General features: G+C 37.7%; 1 protein-coding gene across 1 annotated transcript in view; it reads left to right on the forward strand.

Moving 5' to 3' along the window:
- Nucleotides 1-12,875, forward strand: part of LOC149118445 (short transient receptor potential channel 3-like) — a 15,629-nt gene continuing 2,754 nt past the window's right edge. The window contains exons 1-15 of the mRNA XM_089296423.1: nt 1-103; nt 1,453-1,557; nt 1,820-1,938; nt 2,387-2,584; nt 4,541-4,751; nt 5,212-5,241; nt 6,549-6,897; nt 8,145-8,498; nt 8,851-8,877; nt 9,484-9,673; nt 10,091-10,259; nt 10,454-10,471; nt 11,817-11,891; nt 12,112-12,236; nt 12,476-12,631. Of these exons, the coding sequence (XP_089152549.1) occupies nt 1,491-1,557; nt 1,820-1,938; nt 2,387-2,584; nt 4,541-4,751; nt 5,212-5,241; nt 6,549-6,897; nt 8,145-8,498; nt 8,851-8,877; nt 9,484-9,673; nt 10,091-10,259; nt 10,454-10,471; nt 11,817-11,891; nt 12,112-12,236; nt 12,476-12,631 (2,088 nt within the window). The 5' untranslated portion in view covers nt 1-103; nt 1,453-1,490. The remainder of the gene's footprint in view (nt 104-1,452; nt 1,558-1,819; nt 1,939-2,386; nt 2,585-4,540; nt 4,752-5,211; nt 5,242-6,548; nt 6,898-8,144; nt 8,499-8,850; nt 8,878-9,483; nt 9,674-10,090; nt 10,260-10,453; nt 10,472-11,816; nt 11,892-12,111; nt 12,237-12,475; nt 12,632-12,875) is intronic.

A 12,875-nucleotide genomic window follows, 5' to 3' on the forward strand; every position in this document is an offset into this window, starting at 1 on the left:
CTGTAATTTAAAAAAATGAATATTTTATCTTGTAGTCATCGTTGTGTGGAAACACTTTGAGGACACTGGACGTCACGGAACGAAGCTAGCAATGAAACTACAGGTATAATTTAAGTAAATCTAATACCTTTATAGTTTTAAAACCTTCAGATTTTGAGCAAATTGCAAACGGAGCTGTTAATTTGATGGTGTCAGTGGACATTGTGGAGTTACTAATATAAGAACGAAGTGATTTACAGTTTTGAGTTCACCACAAGCAGATTGATTAGTATCACTTTACGCAAAAGCGAGTTTCGGAGTTGAGTAGAATTTCTGATCTGTTGCTTGTTGTTACAGCTCAGATATCCAGCAGTTTCAACTGAAATAGACTTGAAATGATCTAATATATCCAGGCATACCTTCTTCGATCTTTTATTCAACAATAACGTGCTGTTAACTGTCCTTGATCACAATGAAAGTAAAAAGAAAGAGAAAAGGAAATTTGAACAGGAATATATCAATCAATGGTAGCGAAATGAGAACAGATTCTTGCAAACAGCTAATTACAGACAATAAGTATGGTCCGTCGAGTCACTCCAGCGAAAGAACCCCGGACAGCTTATGCAAATGCCTTGCATAAGCAAAATGAATATGCGTCGCGACTTCTATAGAGGCCGGAGGGGTTTTCGACTTAACCCGGGATGATGCTTATTCAAAACCCATTATTAAGATAACAGAAATTCTCCTGATAACAAAAGCTGAAAATATTATATGATAGTCTCCTTTCCGACTCCTTCCGTAATTTTTGGTGAACGTTTACGTACTGCAGTAAACTAAGTCTCCCCCAGGTTAAAGGCCCATCTACCTGTAAACCAAAAAATACATCCGGTTATAAGACCCCCCCCCCCCCCACTTTTTTTTTTGAATTCGTTTATTTTGATGTTAAAAGCTTAATTAAAAAGTTAGTAAATGAAAAACCTATTTCAATCAACACAGTTACAGCTCGTTTCGCAACGTTTTTTTAATTCTGGTTATAAGCCCGCGCGGATATATATATATATGCCCCTCCGTTTATTAGCACATCTAAAAGCCCTTACGAAGTTGTCACGGTAAGCCCAGGGCTTATAAGTGACAGTTCACGGTATGTGTGCGTTTTTTGAAACCCTTAGGTGATTTCAGAGCTGACCACCGTTAATTAGACCTGTAAATTTGATGCACGTCTCTAATGCTTGACCTCATGCCCAGCTGACCAGGATTAATGGCTTCCATCTTCTTACGTTGAATAAACAGGGTACATACAAGTCCTTATAATATTGTAGCCACTATGTCTTGACTGATAGAACAGATTAGAACGGATTAAATCTACGACTGTCATCTTATTCGGTCAACCAGTGGTTTTTAAAATTTCAATAAAATTCGGGTATCCATAATAAAACATGCAGAGATGAATTGATGTGATGTAAAATTTTGCAGGTTAAAATCAAGATCTAAGTGATATCAAAGGTTACGTAATGGAGGAATATACAGCCTGGATAGAGTTACAGACAATATCTGAGGAAGAACTGAATGAAAGAAAGGGTTAGTAGTAATACAACAACTGCGACACAAGGAGCAACAACTACTCAAGCTAACTCAACAACGATGATAATTCGTATCAACTATGAAATGGGACGAATTGGTCAAATAACTCAGTATAATGAAATTTAACACTGTTAGTACACTATACAAGACGTCTGAAAGGTCCTGAAAGTCGACTAGATGTAACCCCGGAGTCCACCTGATTACTCATCATAAAACTGAAGTCCTTGTTTAGTTTCTGTTTGTTTTTATTCCTGACTAGCTTTTGAAGATTCCCTAAGGAAGACGATAAAGGAAGGCAATTTTGACAAGATCAGTGCGCAACTTACACCAAGAGCGTTGACGAAGTGCAGTACAAACGCTTTGTTAATGGCAATGGAGGTAAACAGTTACATTATGATTGGTCTACGTTCATGGTGAATTTGAAAAGCACTAAATTAACCAGTGTGAATTCGAAAAGCTGAAGTTCGAACGTAAGCCCTCTCGCCAGAGTTAGGAGACAAAGTAGGCTTTTCAAGTCTGTCATGGTTAACCATCATTACACCCTCTTTTTATATAGAAACACCTTTAATAAGAATATCGAGGCTGAAATTTGCGAAACGTTAAGAACATTTTAAGAATAAACCCAACGGTAAGATTTTGAAAATAATATATTTTCCTGTAATGAGAATTTGTTAATACAATTATACGTTTTTATCTAAACTGTATAAAATTCGCCCTTTTTTCTAAAGGGCAAACCAAGCCAAAAAACAACAAAAACAACACAAGCCGTATGTTCGATGCTAACAACATTTCTTTTGGTATTAAAGCCCATTGAATCTCTTTGCAGATGAATTTTGAACTTTGCCGTTTAGCAAACAAGAAAGGGCCGGACGAAGAAGAGTTTACTAAGCTGTCTGGCTCTTTAGATGAGTTCATTTCTTGCCTTTTTGATCCTCTGAAAACAGGGGGACGGATTCGTGATGTTTTCTTGAAGGCATCGATTGATGACGTCATGGATGCTGCGATAGAGTTCAAGCAAATGAAAGTAAGTGCCTGTCATTAATTCAGTCCAATTGTTTAATATAATTGTCCTGATCTTTTAAAAAATGTTCTTAGTCGCAGTTCTTCCATGTCATCGGATCTGGTTTTTAACATTGAGCATTCATTAGAAACTCTCAAAACAACTTATTTTTCCCACTTTATCAATTACTGTCTCTTTTTCCCTCCACTGAATATATCACAACGCTAAAATAGCATTTATTGCTTGTGCATGAACTTGAGGATTCTACTGTTGGCTTAAATGCAAAGAGAGATCGAGGATATTTAGCAGCTAACGAGTTGCGTAGGTAATGTGGACATTTCAGTGTAATCTAAATGATATAATGGCTTAAAAGGGCGGGGAAATTTGTGGCGCGGTGTTCACGTTTTCAATTGAATGAAGCACAAATATGTCGAAGCGAGAGAGACGGAGTTTACTTTCGAAATATTCCTCGCACAATCTTCTCTAAGGGCGTCCATATTCGAGAAAATTGTGACAAACGAGGAAAGTTTACGGAAAAATCCGAAGTGATAGCGTTGCAGAAAATTATACTTGTTTTGTTAGTCAAGTTAAGCGCAGCTGTCACCATCAAGGCTACAAACAGAATTGTGTAACTCAAAATCGACCAAGTTCACTGAAGTATAAAAGGACAAGACCTAATTGCAAGGTAACAAATTTTTGCCAAGTTTTCCGTTCTTCACAATTCAGGCGCTTTTGATGACGTTTACAAGCCATATTTCAATTACGTTTTGTATCAAACTCTACGTAGTTGAGTTGATTGTGACATTCTGTGGCTTTTTGTAGTTCCTGGGATGACGGTGACCATAGTCTGTCATCATTTCTTGTATTTCTGCGGCAGAGCTTACCGAACCTGCAGTTTTTAGCCATTTTTTGCAATGAAACGTTCGCCTACCACCGAAAATGCTAAGCCAAATACGGTCAGACACTGGTACAATACAGTGTGGGTCCAGTTGTCGGCCGGGCCCAGTTCTCGGCCACTTTTTGTTCAGCGTTTATTTTTCGCGCCACAAATGAATCTGATTAAAAAGCAATTGTTTCCAAAGGTAGCTTGATTCCTTGTCTTCTGTTCTGCCGAGTTTCGTTTCGTCCTGCCGAGTTTTTCTGTGAGCAGGTCGAGGTGACGCGAAGGTGGGTGAATTTGGTTTCCCCAAAAACGTGTTTGTTTACGGCTACTCGAATTACATGGTTTTATTCAAGTCTATATTTTGTCCGTCTAGAGAGCCCAAATGAGCCAATTCTTGGCATAACGGATGTAGAGTGAAAAAGCTATCTGTTAAATATAAACTTTTCCTGGCCTGTTTAATTCTTTGACCTAAATTCACTCCTCAATATTTCCTTAGTGCTTTTGCGTATTTGCCTATTCTCGGCCACCCCGCTCGCCTTCAACACTAAAAACGCTCATAGTTTTGTGTGGAGTATTCGTGTTAAGTCAGTTGTAAAAATAAAGCTGTAATGGGGTGGCATGCTGAAAACTATAAGCTCTGACTTAACCCCGTTTTAGATACCCAACTCTTTTTTAGCCTCGCTTGACTGCACTTAAGAGAAAAACTAGGTGGGCAAAAAACCTCCTTTTCTAACATGAAACAAAGCTCCTTAAGGATAATTTGTGATCGAAATATCAAAACACAAGCCTTAACAACAAAAAATTGTAATAAAGCGTTGTTTGTTCTGAGGAATCCCGTGCACTCTTTTGTGGCCGAGAACTGGGCCCGCCGGCCGATAACTGGGCCCACCAACGAAGCCTCTATTTTCGTTATTACTCGGGAGAAAACAGCATTGAGCAGTCGATAGCTTTACATGTATAAACTGAATCCTGAAGCTAGTTATGCGTGAAATTTTAAGTCCTTGCGGCTATTCCAAGGTAAGAAATACAAGTTTACGTTTTTTGTGGCCGAGAACTGGGCCCCATACTGTAGTCGCTTTGTTTTCGTTTTCTTTCAGTTTTTCGCTCACCCAGTTATAAACAACCTGATGACTGAAAAATGGCATGGTGAATTAGGAGGAATGAAGAAATGTTCTTGGTTAAGTAGGGAGCGGTGGACATGGGCGTTCTTGAACATCTGGTGTCTGTTTGATTCTGTGCTTTTTCCATTACTGTTCATTGTATTTGGCGCTTATCAGTTTGTAAAGAAAAAGATGAGGGATAAAAAAAGTAAGTGAGTTTATTCATTTCTTATTTTGTGGTAACCAGTAATTCCAACATTGATTGAATAACGTCTAGTCGAAGCCAATCAACACTTATCTAAGTTAAAGTAATTTAGCCTTAAAAGTTATATTCTGGGATATTCATTTCTCTCATATAAAAGTGTTTTCACTTCTATTGTTTTGTACATTGTGAGATTATTCATTTCAAAAGTGAAGAGCAAATAATATTTCAAGAAATCCTCACTTAAAAGTTAGTTACAAAAATGAAGACAGAAATTCATATTGATCCTGGGTTATCGTGCTTTGAACAACCCGGCTGGGATATCCTTGCGTATCAGCTCATTTCAGCACGTGATAATGTTATCTGCAGAATTTAGCCTTGTGGAACATGTGATAATTGTGCTTATTTTGATTTGTTTATACTTAGTAATTCTTCTTTTCCATTTTGTTTCTTTTTACAAAACAAGACGGTTACATCAACAAAAGCGGCATGTACGGTAAGTAAATTTATCGGGAAAAAAATTTGCACTAATTATAGTTTATTTCATTGGAGTAGTATCAATATATTTAATATAAATATATTGATACTATATATTATAAATATATTTAATATATTTATTAATGACTTGTTTTACCATGTGAAATATGCTAAACTAAACGCGTACGCAGACGACCATCAGATTTACTCGTCCAACCTGGACCCACTCGCACTGGAAGAGTGTATTTGTCAAGAAGTTAATGTCGCAAATCAGTGGTACAAAAACAATGGCATGATTGTTAATGAGACAAAGCATCAAGCTTTAATTCTGGGGAAAACTGAGCACAAATTTTGCTTCCCGGTAAATGACGCAATAGATATATTTGGGATGACAATAGATAATAAGCTCTATTTTGATAAACACGTATCAGTTATCTGTAAGAAAATAAACAATCAATTTAACGTAATACTTAGATTTGGAAAACTTATTAACAAGGAGACATTATTCAAGCTCTATAAAGCCTTTATTTTGCCACACTTTTACTACTGTTCTTCTGCTTGGCACTTCTGTAGTTCGCGCAATACCGACAAATTAGATAATCTTAACAAGCGTATTTTTAGGTTTTTACTACAAGACTACAGTTGTCCATATGCCATTTTACTCAGCAAAGTTAACTTAAAAACGCTATTTATTAGACGCCTACAGAAGTTCATGATTATATTATATAAGAGTCTGTTTTTTACTTATTATCCAGTTTAAGGGATATGTTAACTGCACGTACCTCATCCTATAATCTGCGTGGTAATTATATTCTGGACCTTCCCAAAGCAAAAGCAACTACTTATGGTCTGCACTCTTTTTCATACTTAGTTAGTAAAATATGGAACTCTCTCCCGGACACTTACAGGACATCTGATTTTCTTCAATTCAAGCAAAAGATCCTTAAATATGAGGCCTTTCCACAGTGTAAATATATATAGTGTATACATGATATAGAATTGTAATTGTATTTCATTTTATTTTATTTTATCTATTTACTTTTTCTTTCTAATATTTATTTCTCTTGAAGATATTAGCTAACAAGCTACTCTGTAAATTCGAGGTTAAATAAAGTATATGTATGTATGTATGTAACTAGTATCCCTTTTCACGATTCCCTTTTCTTAATATATAATCATATAATCCAACATGCATGGGAGGCAATTTTGAGCAATTTTGCACTTTTTGCCCAAGTTGCCTTGTATCCACGTTGAATTATATTGTAAGTTAATCGTAAAAAAAACTATTGACCAATCATATCTGAATATATTGTCATTTTATTGCAGGGAGTTATCTCAGGTACTTTACGACTCCTTATTTTGTCTTTGTTCGTGATACGCTAAGCCTCCTGGTCCACCTTGGACTCCATTTCGCCATCTGTCTTGCGCCGTCAAGCATTTCGTTCACCAGACTGGAGTGGGCCATTTGGGTCTTTTACATGGGTCGAATAGTGATGGAAAGTAAGCAGTTAAGTGGAATTAAAATTCTTCAGCAACGAAAGAAAACAGAAATTCAGCGAGACAAGGAACTAGACGCTCCTGATGGTAGTGTGGAAGTAATATCTGAGCCTCCTAAAAGCAGTGTTCCAACAAAACAAACATCCTCGTTTTCGAAGAAATTTGGTAAATATCTCAGGTAAAATACATAACAAATCGGTTTGTGTAAGACGAAGACTACGGACTGCAGACAGGCGACCGGGGATAAAAAGCAAATTGGAGGCTACAGACTTTTTAAGCATACACCTAAATAAGACGAATGACACTCCGGTTGGCCTATTTGCCGTTAGCTCTCAATAATGGAAATAGCAACTCTTAAAAAGTCTGTAGTCTTCATTTTACCCTCAGCCTGCATTTTACCCCCGGTCTGCAGTCTGCATTCCTCAGTCTGCGTTTTACACTGACCGCATTACAAATAAGATTATTGGTGCGCGCAAAGAAAATCTAAATACTCTTTTCCTCTCACAACGACAACGAGAATCTTGTACATAGTAGGTATAGTACAACGATCGTAGGACGTCATTTGTTGATAATGAGATGGAAGTAAGTGACGTCGTACACTTTCATCTCATTACCAACAAATGGCGTCCCACGACCGTTGTATTATACCTGCTACAAGATTCTTGTTAGCGTTCGGAGAGGAAAAAAAGCATAAGGTTTTCTTTGGACCACGAGCCACTTTGTCACTATAAGTTTGTTACCGAATCATGTATGGGCCATCGAAATAACAACGCAAAAAACTCTCAAGTTATCGTTGTCTTGTGTTTCCAACAAGTTGAAGAACAGTGGTGATGGCATTACTCTAAGGGGCAGGAAGTGACAAGAAATTATATAAACTGTTACATAACCAATAATATGCATGAAAAAATTACTCGATTCTGATTGGCTGAGAGTAGTGCAGTTCAAGTATAACACCAGTGCAAAAAGTGTAACACTAGTGCAAAAAGGTGTAACACCAGTGCAAATTACACATCGTAATTCTGGATTATGATTGGCTGAAAGACAAAAGGAGATTTTCTAAACCAATGATATCACGTAAAATAATAACGAAATCGAAAATTTTGTGCGGAAACTTTGAAAAAAGTTTTCTCGAATGAAAAAAAAAAAAAAAATGGCTTCAAGAAAAATCTTCCGGCACTTACTCAGCTCGAATTTTTTCATGTTAATATTATTAAGCCGAAGCGGCTCGTGCAATTTCAACTTTTTGAAAAACTCACTCGTGCCAATTAATTCCAAATTGAACGAGAAAAACCGTATGATTACCTATACTTATACAAGACTATACTTGTGGAGAATATGAAAATGTGGGGTAATTTTGTGGCAGACCCTGCTGCAATGATCTCTTTGTAATTTGATTCAGTCAGTTTGTAACATTCTTTCTTTCAGTGATCGATGGAACGTACTGGACCTCACCACACTCATCATATACCTTGTCATTTTTGTATTGAGAATGATCACTTGGGCTGTGTCTGACTCAGTGGTAAACAACAGAACCCTCGTCATCACGGGCTATCTTTACGGCCTAAACACCATATTCCTCACTTTCCGAACCTTTGGCCATGTGATGGAGACGACGAGAGGAGTGGGTTCCATTCAAATTGCATTGTTCCACATCCTGGAGGACGTTGCTACGATATTCTGGCAGTTTATAGCAGCTATATTAGCATTTTCAATCGCTATAACTAAAGTGTATGTTGCGGAAAAATCTTACCTTGTCAAAAAAGACAATGACAAAAACCCGTAAGTGATAATCAACAAACTCTGCCGTTTTCGCCACGACTTTACTGTTTTCAGTACCCCCGTAAAACATAGTTTCCTCGCGAGGAAATGCTGGTTGTTTTGATCTCCTTTACCATCGTAACAACTTTAAGTTTAAGTAAAATCATTGTACTCCCATGTTTTTAAACTCTGGAGAAAGTAATCACCTATTTGAGAAGTGAGATTTCTTTGAGTTGTCTGTGTTAAGTTCACGAAGTACTCTGGGATGTGTTTTCTTCAAAATTGCAATCGAGTCACAAAATAAAGCGAGGCAGATATAGAAGTTTTAAAATTTGTTCCCTATCGCTAATGGAGGCTTTATATTTCATTTCAGTGCCTGCAGTACAGTTGGAATTTCTTGGTATGGTTAACCAACATTCACCATTGTTTACTAAGCCCTGTGCTACTGCACAGTCCACGGAAGTTGCGTAGATATAAAATTTCAACGACAAGTAATGAAACGTTGCATGACGAAGCAAAGAGTGGCTGTGCATGAGATAGGTTTGCAGCTAGGGCATTTGAATACACCAAACGTTTAAGTCGATTTAAGTTAGTATTTTAATAATACTATAGTCCTGAAGTTGATTAGCCAACTAGTACTGTCGTGATAGAATCATCTAGTAAGGCTGCGTTATGTCCTTGTTGCAAGGCCGGATTTAGCGAGTTTCAAGTGTCGTGTTTTCTGTATGAGACTTTTTTGTGGCACCAGTCCTAGTAATCCAGCAAGTGATAAAATTAACGAACCCAGGCATACGCGGGAAAATGTTATAGTAACAACGGGAAGACAATATGTTTTATTCGCGCGTTCATGATCAGGCGCCTGCATGAACAATCTGACACGAGCTTAAATACCCCGATAAAGAATACCTTTTTCCACGACAAAGATACTCGCGAGAATGTCAGCCATTCTATTAAACGTCTTTTTTTTTTTAAAGATAGTAGAAATTTGTTTTTAACTTTGAAATAGTTGGTGGACGATAGCCAGACACCTCATTTGGTCTTTGCTTGGAATTGTTGAGTTGGATCCACTGGAGTCGATTGACAAGCCATCAGTGACTGTGGGTTATGCATTATATGGCGCTTTCCTTATCATGGGAGTCATTCTTCTTATTAACATGATGATAGCACTGTTGTCCAACACTTATACACGAGTGGAAGTAAGATACTTTGCTTTTTTCCCTTCGCTCCTCCTCAACATGAAGCTTTTGCCAGTGTCTCAGTCAGACAAAGGCGTCATTCTCTTTGTTTCATTGGTTGTTTATTTTCTTAGTTTGCTGGATCATGTTTGTTTGTTCAAGACAAGAATATCTTTAGCAAATGATATCAACAGGATCGACAAAAACATCAAAAACCACAACAGTAACCTGAGCAAAGCAAATCAAATCAGTATACATTAATGCCCACAGTACATTTATTTTTTGAAAAAAATAGGGTGTTGCTCAGAGAATTGTTAGTTTGCAACCGTGCTCAGAATCTTCGTGTTTTGTTAATAGTAACTTGTCAATTTATGTCATTGTTGACGACAACAGCAAGTAACAAGCCTTATCATTCTACACAATTTGTCTGCTTTGAAGGAAAATTCATTGAAAGAGTGGTCATTCAAGAAAGCCATTAGAATACAGACGTACAGCACCTATGATCCCATCCCTGTTCCTTTTAATCTCATCTCAAGCCTACTGTTGCGCCTGCGTTCGCTGTGGCGATGCTTGTGCTGCTGTCTTGATCGTAAGAATGGAAATGTAAGTAAGGAATTGGACTGAAATGAACTGAGTAAGGTTGGTTAAGGAACACAACTACAAACTATAAAAACAAACTTTATTAAAATGGTTCATTGAGCAAGATCGCAGGCTGGCCCGCAGATACACCACTTGCTAATCTAGAGGGGCCAGATTTACAACCATGTCAAAACGAGAGGTGATTTCATTTAGAACGGTGAGGACGGAATTCACAAAAGAGTCCTTTTGAAAATCCCTTGAAAACGTAAGATTTAACGGAAGTTGGAAGACTACTTCGATACGTATTTTGGACCAGTTGAAAAATACAGTCCGTTTGCAAATTACATACTTAAGTTCAGCCCATCATTATAAGGCGTAAGACAATCTAACCATCCGAAAGTGTGTAGTATCGCTGTATATTCGAGGGGTCTTGGGGGATTTGCCTGTCCCTCACTGAAGCTGGTCACTTCAAATGTCACCGCGCCATCGAGAAAATATATACAACATACCAAAATATGAAGTAGGTATTTATTATTCAAAGTTTTCTCTCCTCAAGTCCTGAATCTACAGACAACCTATAAAACAGTCTCCCAGATTACATTAGGCTGCGTTGCAGGCTTTGCCTCCCCCTCTCCCGTTTAACGGCTACTAGGCAGGCTAATATTACATGCACAAAGCGAGCGCCTTTCATTTGAGTGTCGAAAAGTAATTGATGATTGGCTTAATTCAGAGGTAAAGCCAAAACCAATCGGTACTCGCTCGTATACATTTTCCCGTCCTTTACGTCAGCTACATGTCTTTACTTTTGTCTGTTTGCTTTATGGTTGGCCAGAGTGATTACTTTGGTTTTACGACACTCAATAAAAAACCGTTCTATTGAGAGATGTGCAGTGAATTTACACATTTTTTGTGCTATAGCAAGAGTAGAGCTGGGCGATAATTGCTTTTTATACCACGTTCCCACGAAAATCAAATATATAAGTTCCATATATTAACGCAAATTTTTCTTTTCTTTTCAAGCGCAACCTTGTGGGGCGAACTCAAAGATCACGCCTGGATGAAAAGATGCTACAACTGAACGTAAGGATTTTAATTGATTTCGATCGTGTTCCTCACACTGGTTTGGGGTTTTTTGTACTCCCGCATACGCGGGTTGCTCTATCATAGGAAATGTTCCGGGGAAAAACGGTTTTCAAGGTCAGGAAAAAGTCAGAGAATTTTATTTTATGTCAGGGAAAATTGTTTATACGAAGAAAGGTCAGGAAAAATTAAATAATTTTACACGGCCGATTCAATACCATTAAAGGCTGGAAGAAACAATTGGGGTCACTTTGATCTCAACGATCTGAACAATGTTTTTCCACAAAGAAGAAGGAAAATTTTTTGAAAACTCATCAGTCTAATGAATGGGTGGAAAGGACGGCTGAAAGGGGAAGGTAGAAGCCGCAACTGTATCTGACATTTTGTATTTATTTGGTCTGGGAAATATTTCATTCATCCGGGAAAAGTCGGGGAATTTTAAAAAGTAATGTCTGTGGCAACCATGATACACTCTGAACTTGCTAATTGTTTAACTTACAGAAAGAATCTTTGGATTTGGCTGTTAAAAGTCTCCAAGTTAACTACTTCGCAAGTTATGGGTACACATTTCCTCTCACAGGTAAGTATTACATAAGGAGTGGTGTATGCACCGACAAAACGCGTTATCTACTGGATGAATGGTATTCGACTCTTCACGATTGAGTGGCAAAGCATTATTTCATAGTCAATAGTCTAGCTTATCACAATGTTCTTTGAATGATGTCCAATTACGCTGTTACTTTTATCAAATTTTTAGTCATGATAAATCGTGGCTCTATTTTTTCTTTGATTTGAAACAGATAAGGGGAAAATGGATCACCTGCTTCAGGAAACGAAACGGATACGTCCACTCACCAATCAGGTTGCTTATAACACCTTTATTGCACATGGGCGTGGCCAGTGCGCTTTACCAACCGGTCCAAAGGTGATCAAGTACAATTATTTTCGGAAGATCCGCAAGTATTTGTAGTTGCCAAAATAATAACGAGTGCTTCCAGAAATACTGTTGTTGGGACAAGTTTCGTAATCGTGTATAGAAGATTAATTCGGGTTGACTTGACGAAATGTTGGGAATTAAGAACTTTTTCTTATTTTTTCCTGTATAATTCTTATTTCCTCGTGTAAGTACCACGGTTGCTGCTAAAACAAGCGTTTGCTTTTTAGGCGTGGGAAAGCGAAGGCATAAGGATTGAAGAGTGTCTTCTTATGTACGAGGGAGCAGAGTTTTGCCAGATATGTAAGGATCATCCTACATCTTCACAAAGTAATCATGGGGCCAGATATCTCGTCCCATTCTCTCCAGAACTCCCGCGATTTGAGGTATGGACTGAATCGATAACATAACAAGCCATCGGCGTTCGTTTACTACTGTTTTTGGCTACATTTCCTTCTTTTGTTCTTAAGGTCATTCCACTGAAATAGACCCTGCACTGAGATTTTTGTGAAACTTTGCCTATTGATTGTTTATATTACAGGAACTTAAATTTTGAAATAAAAATGAGGGGTCCCCATGTTTGTTTGGCAACAACAGCACCTTGTTTATACCCAATAAATCCTTATAATA

This window comes from Orbicella faveolata, unplaced genomic scaffold (assembly GCF_042242905.1).
Source record: "Orbicella faveolata isolate gen_17 unplaced genomic scaffold, um_ofav_v1 contig_1, whole genome shotgun sequence".
NCBI lineage: Eukaryota > Metazoa > Cnidaria > Anthozoa > Scleractinia > Merulinidae > Orbicella > Orbicella faveolata.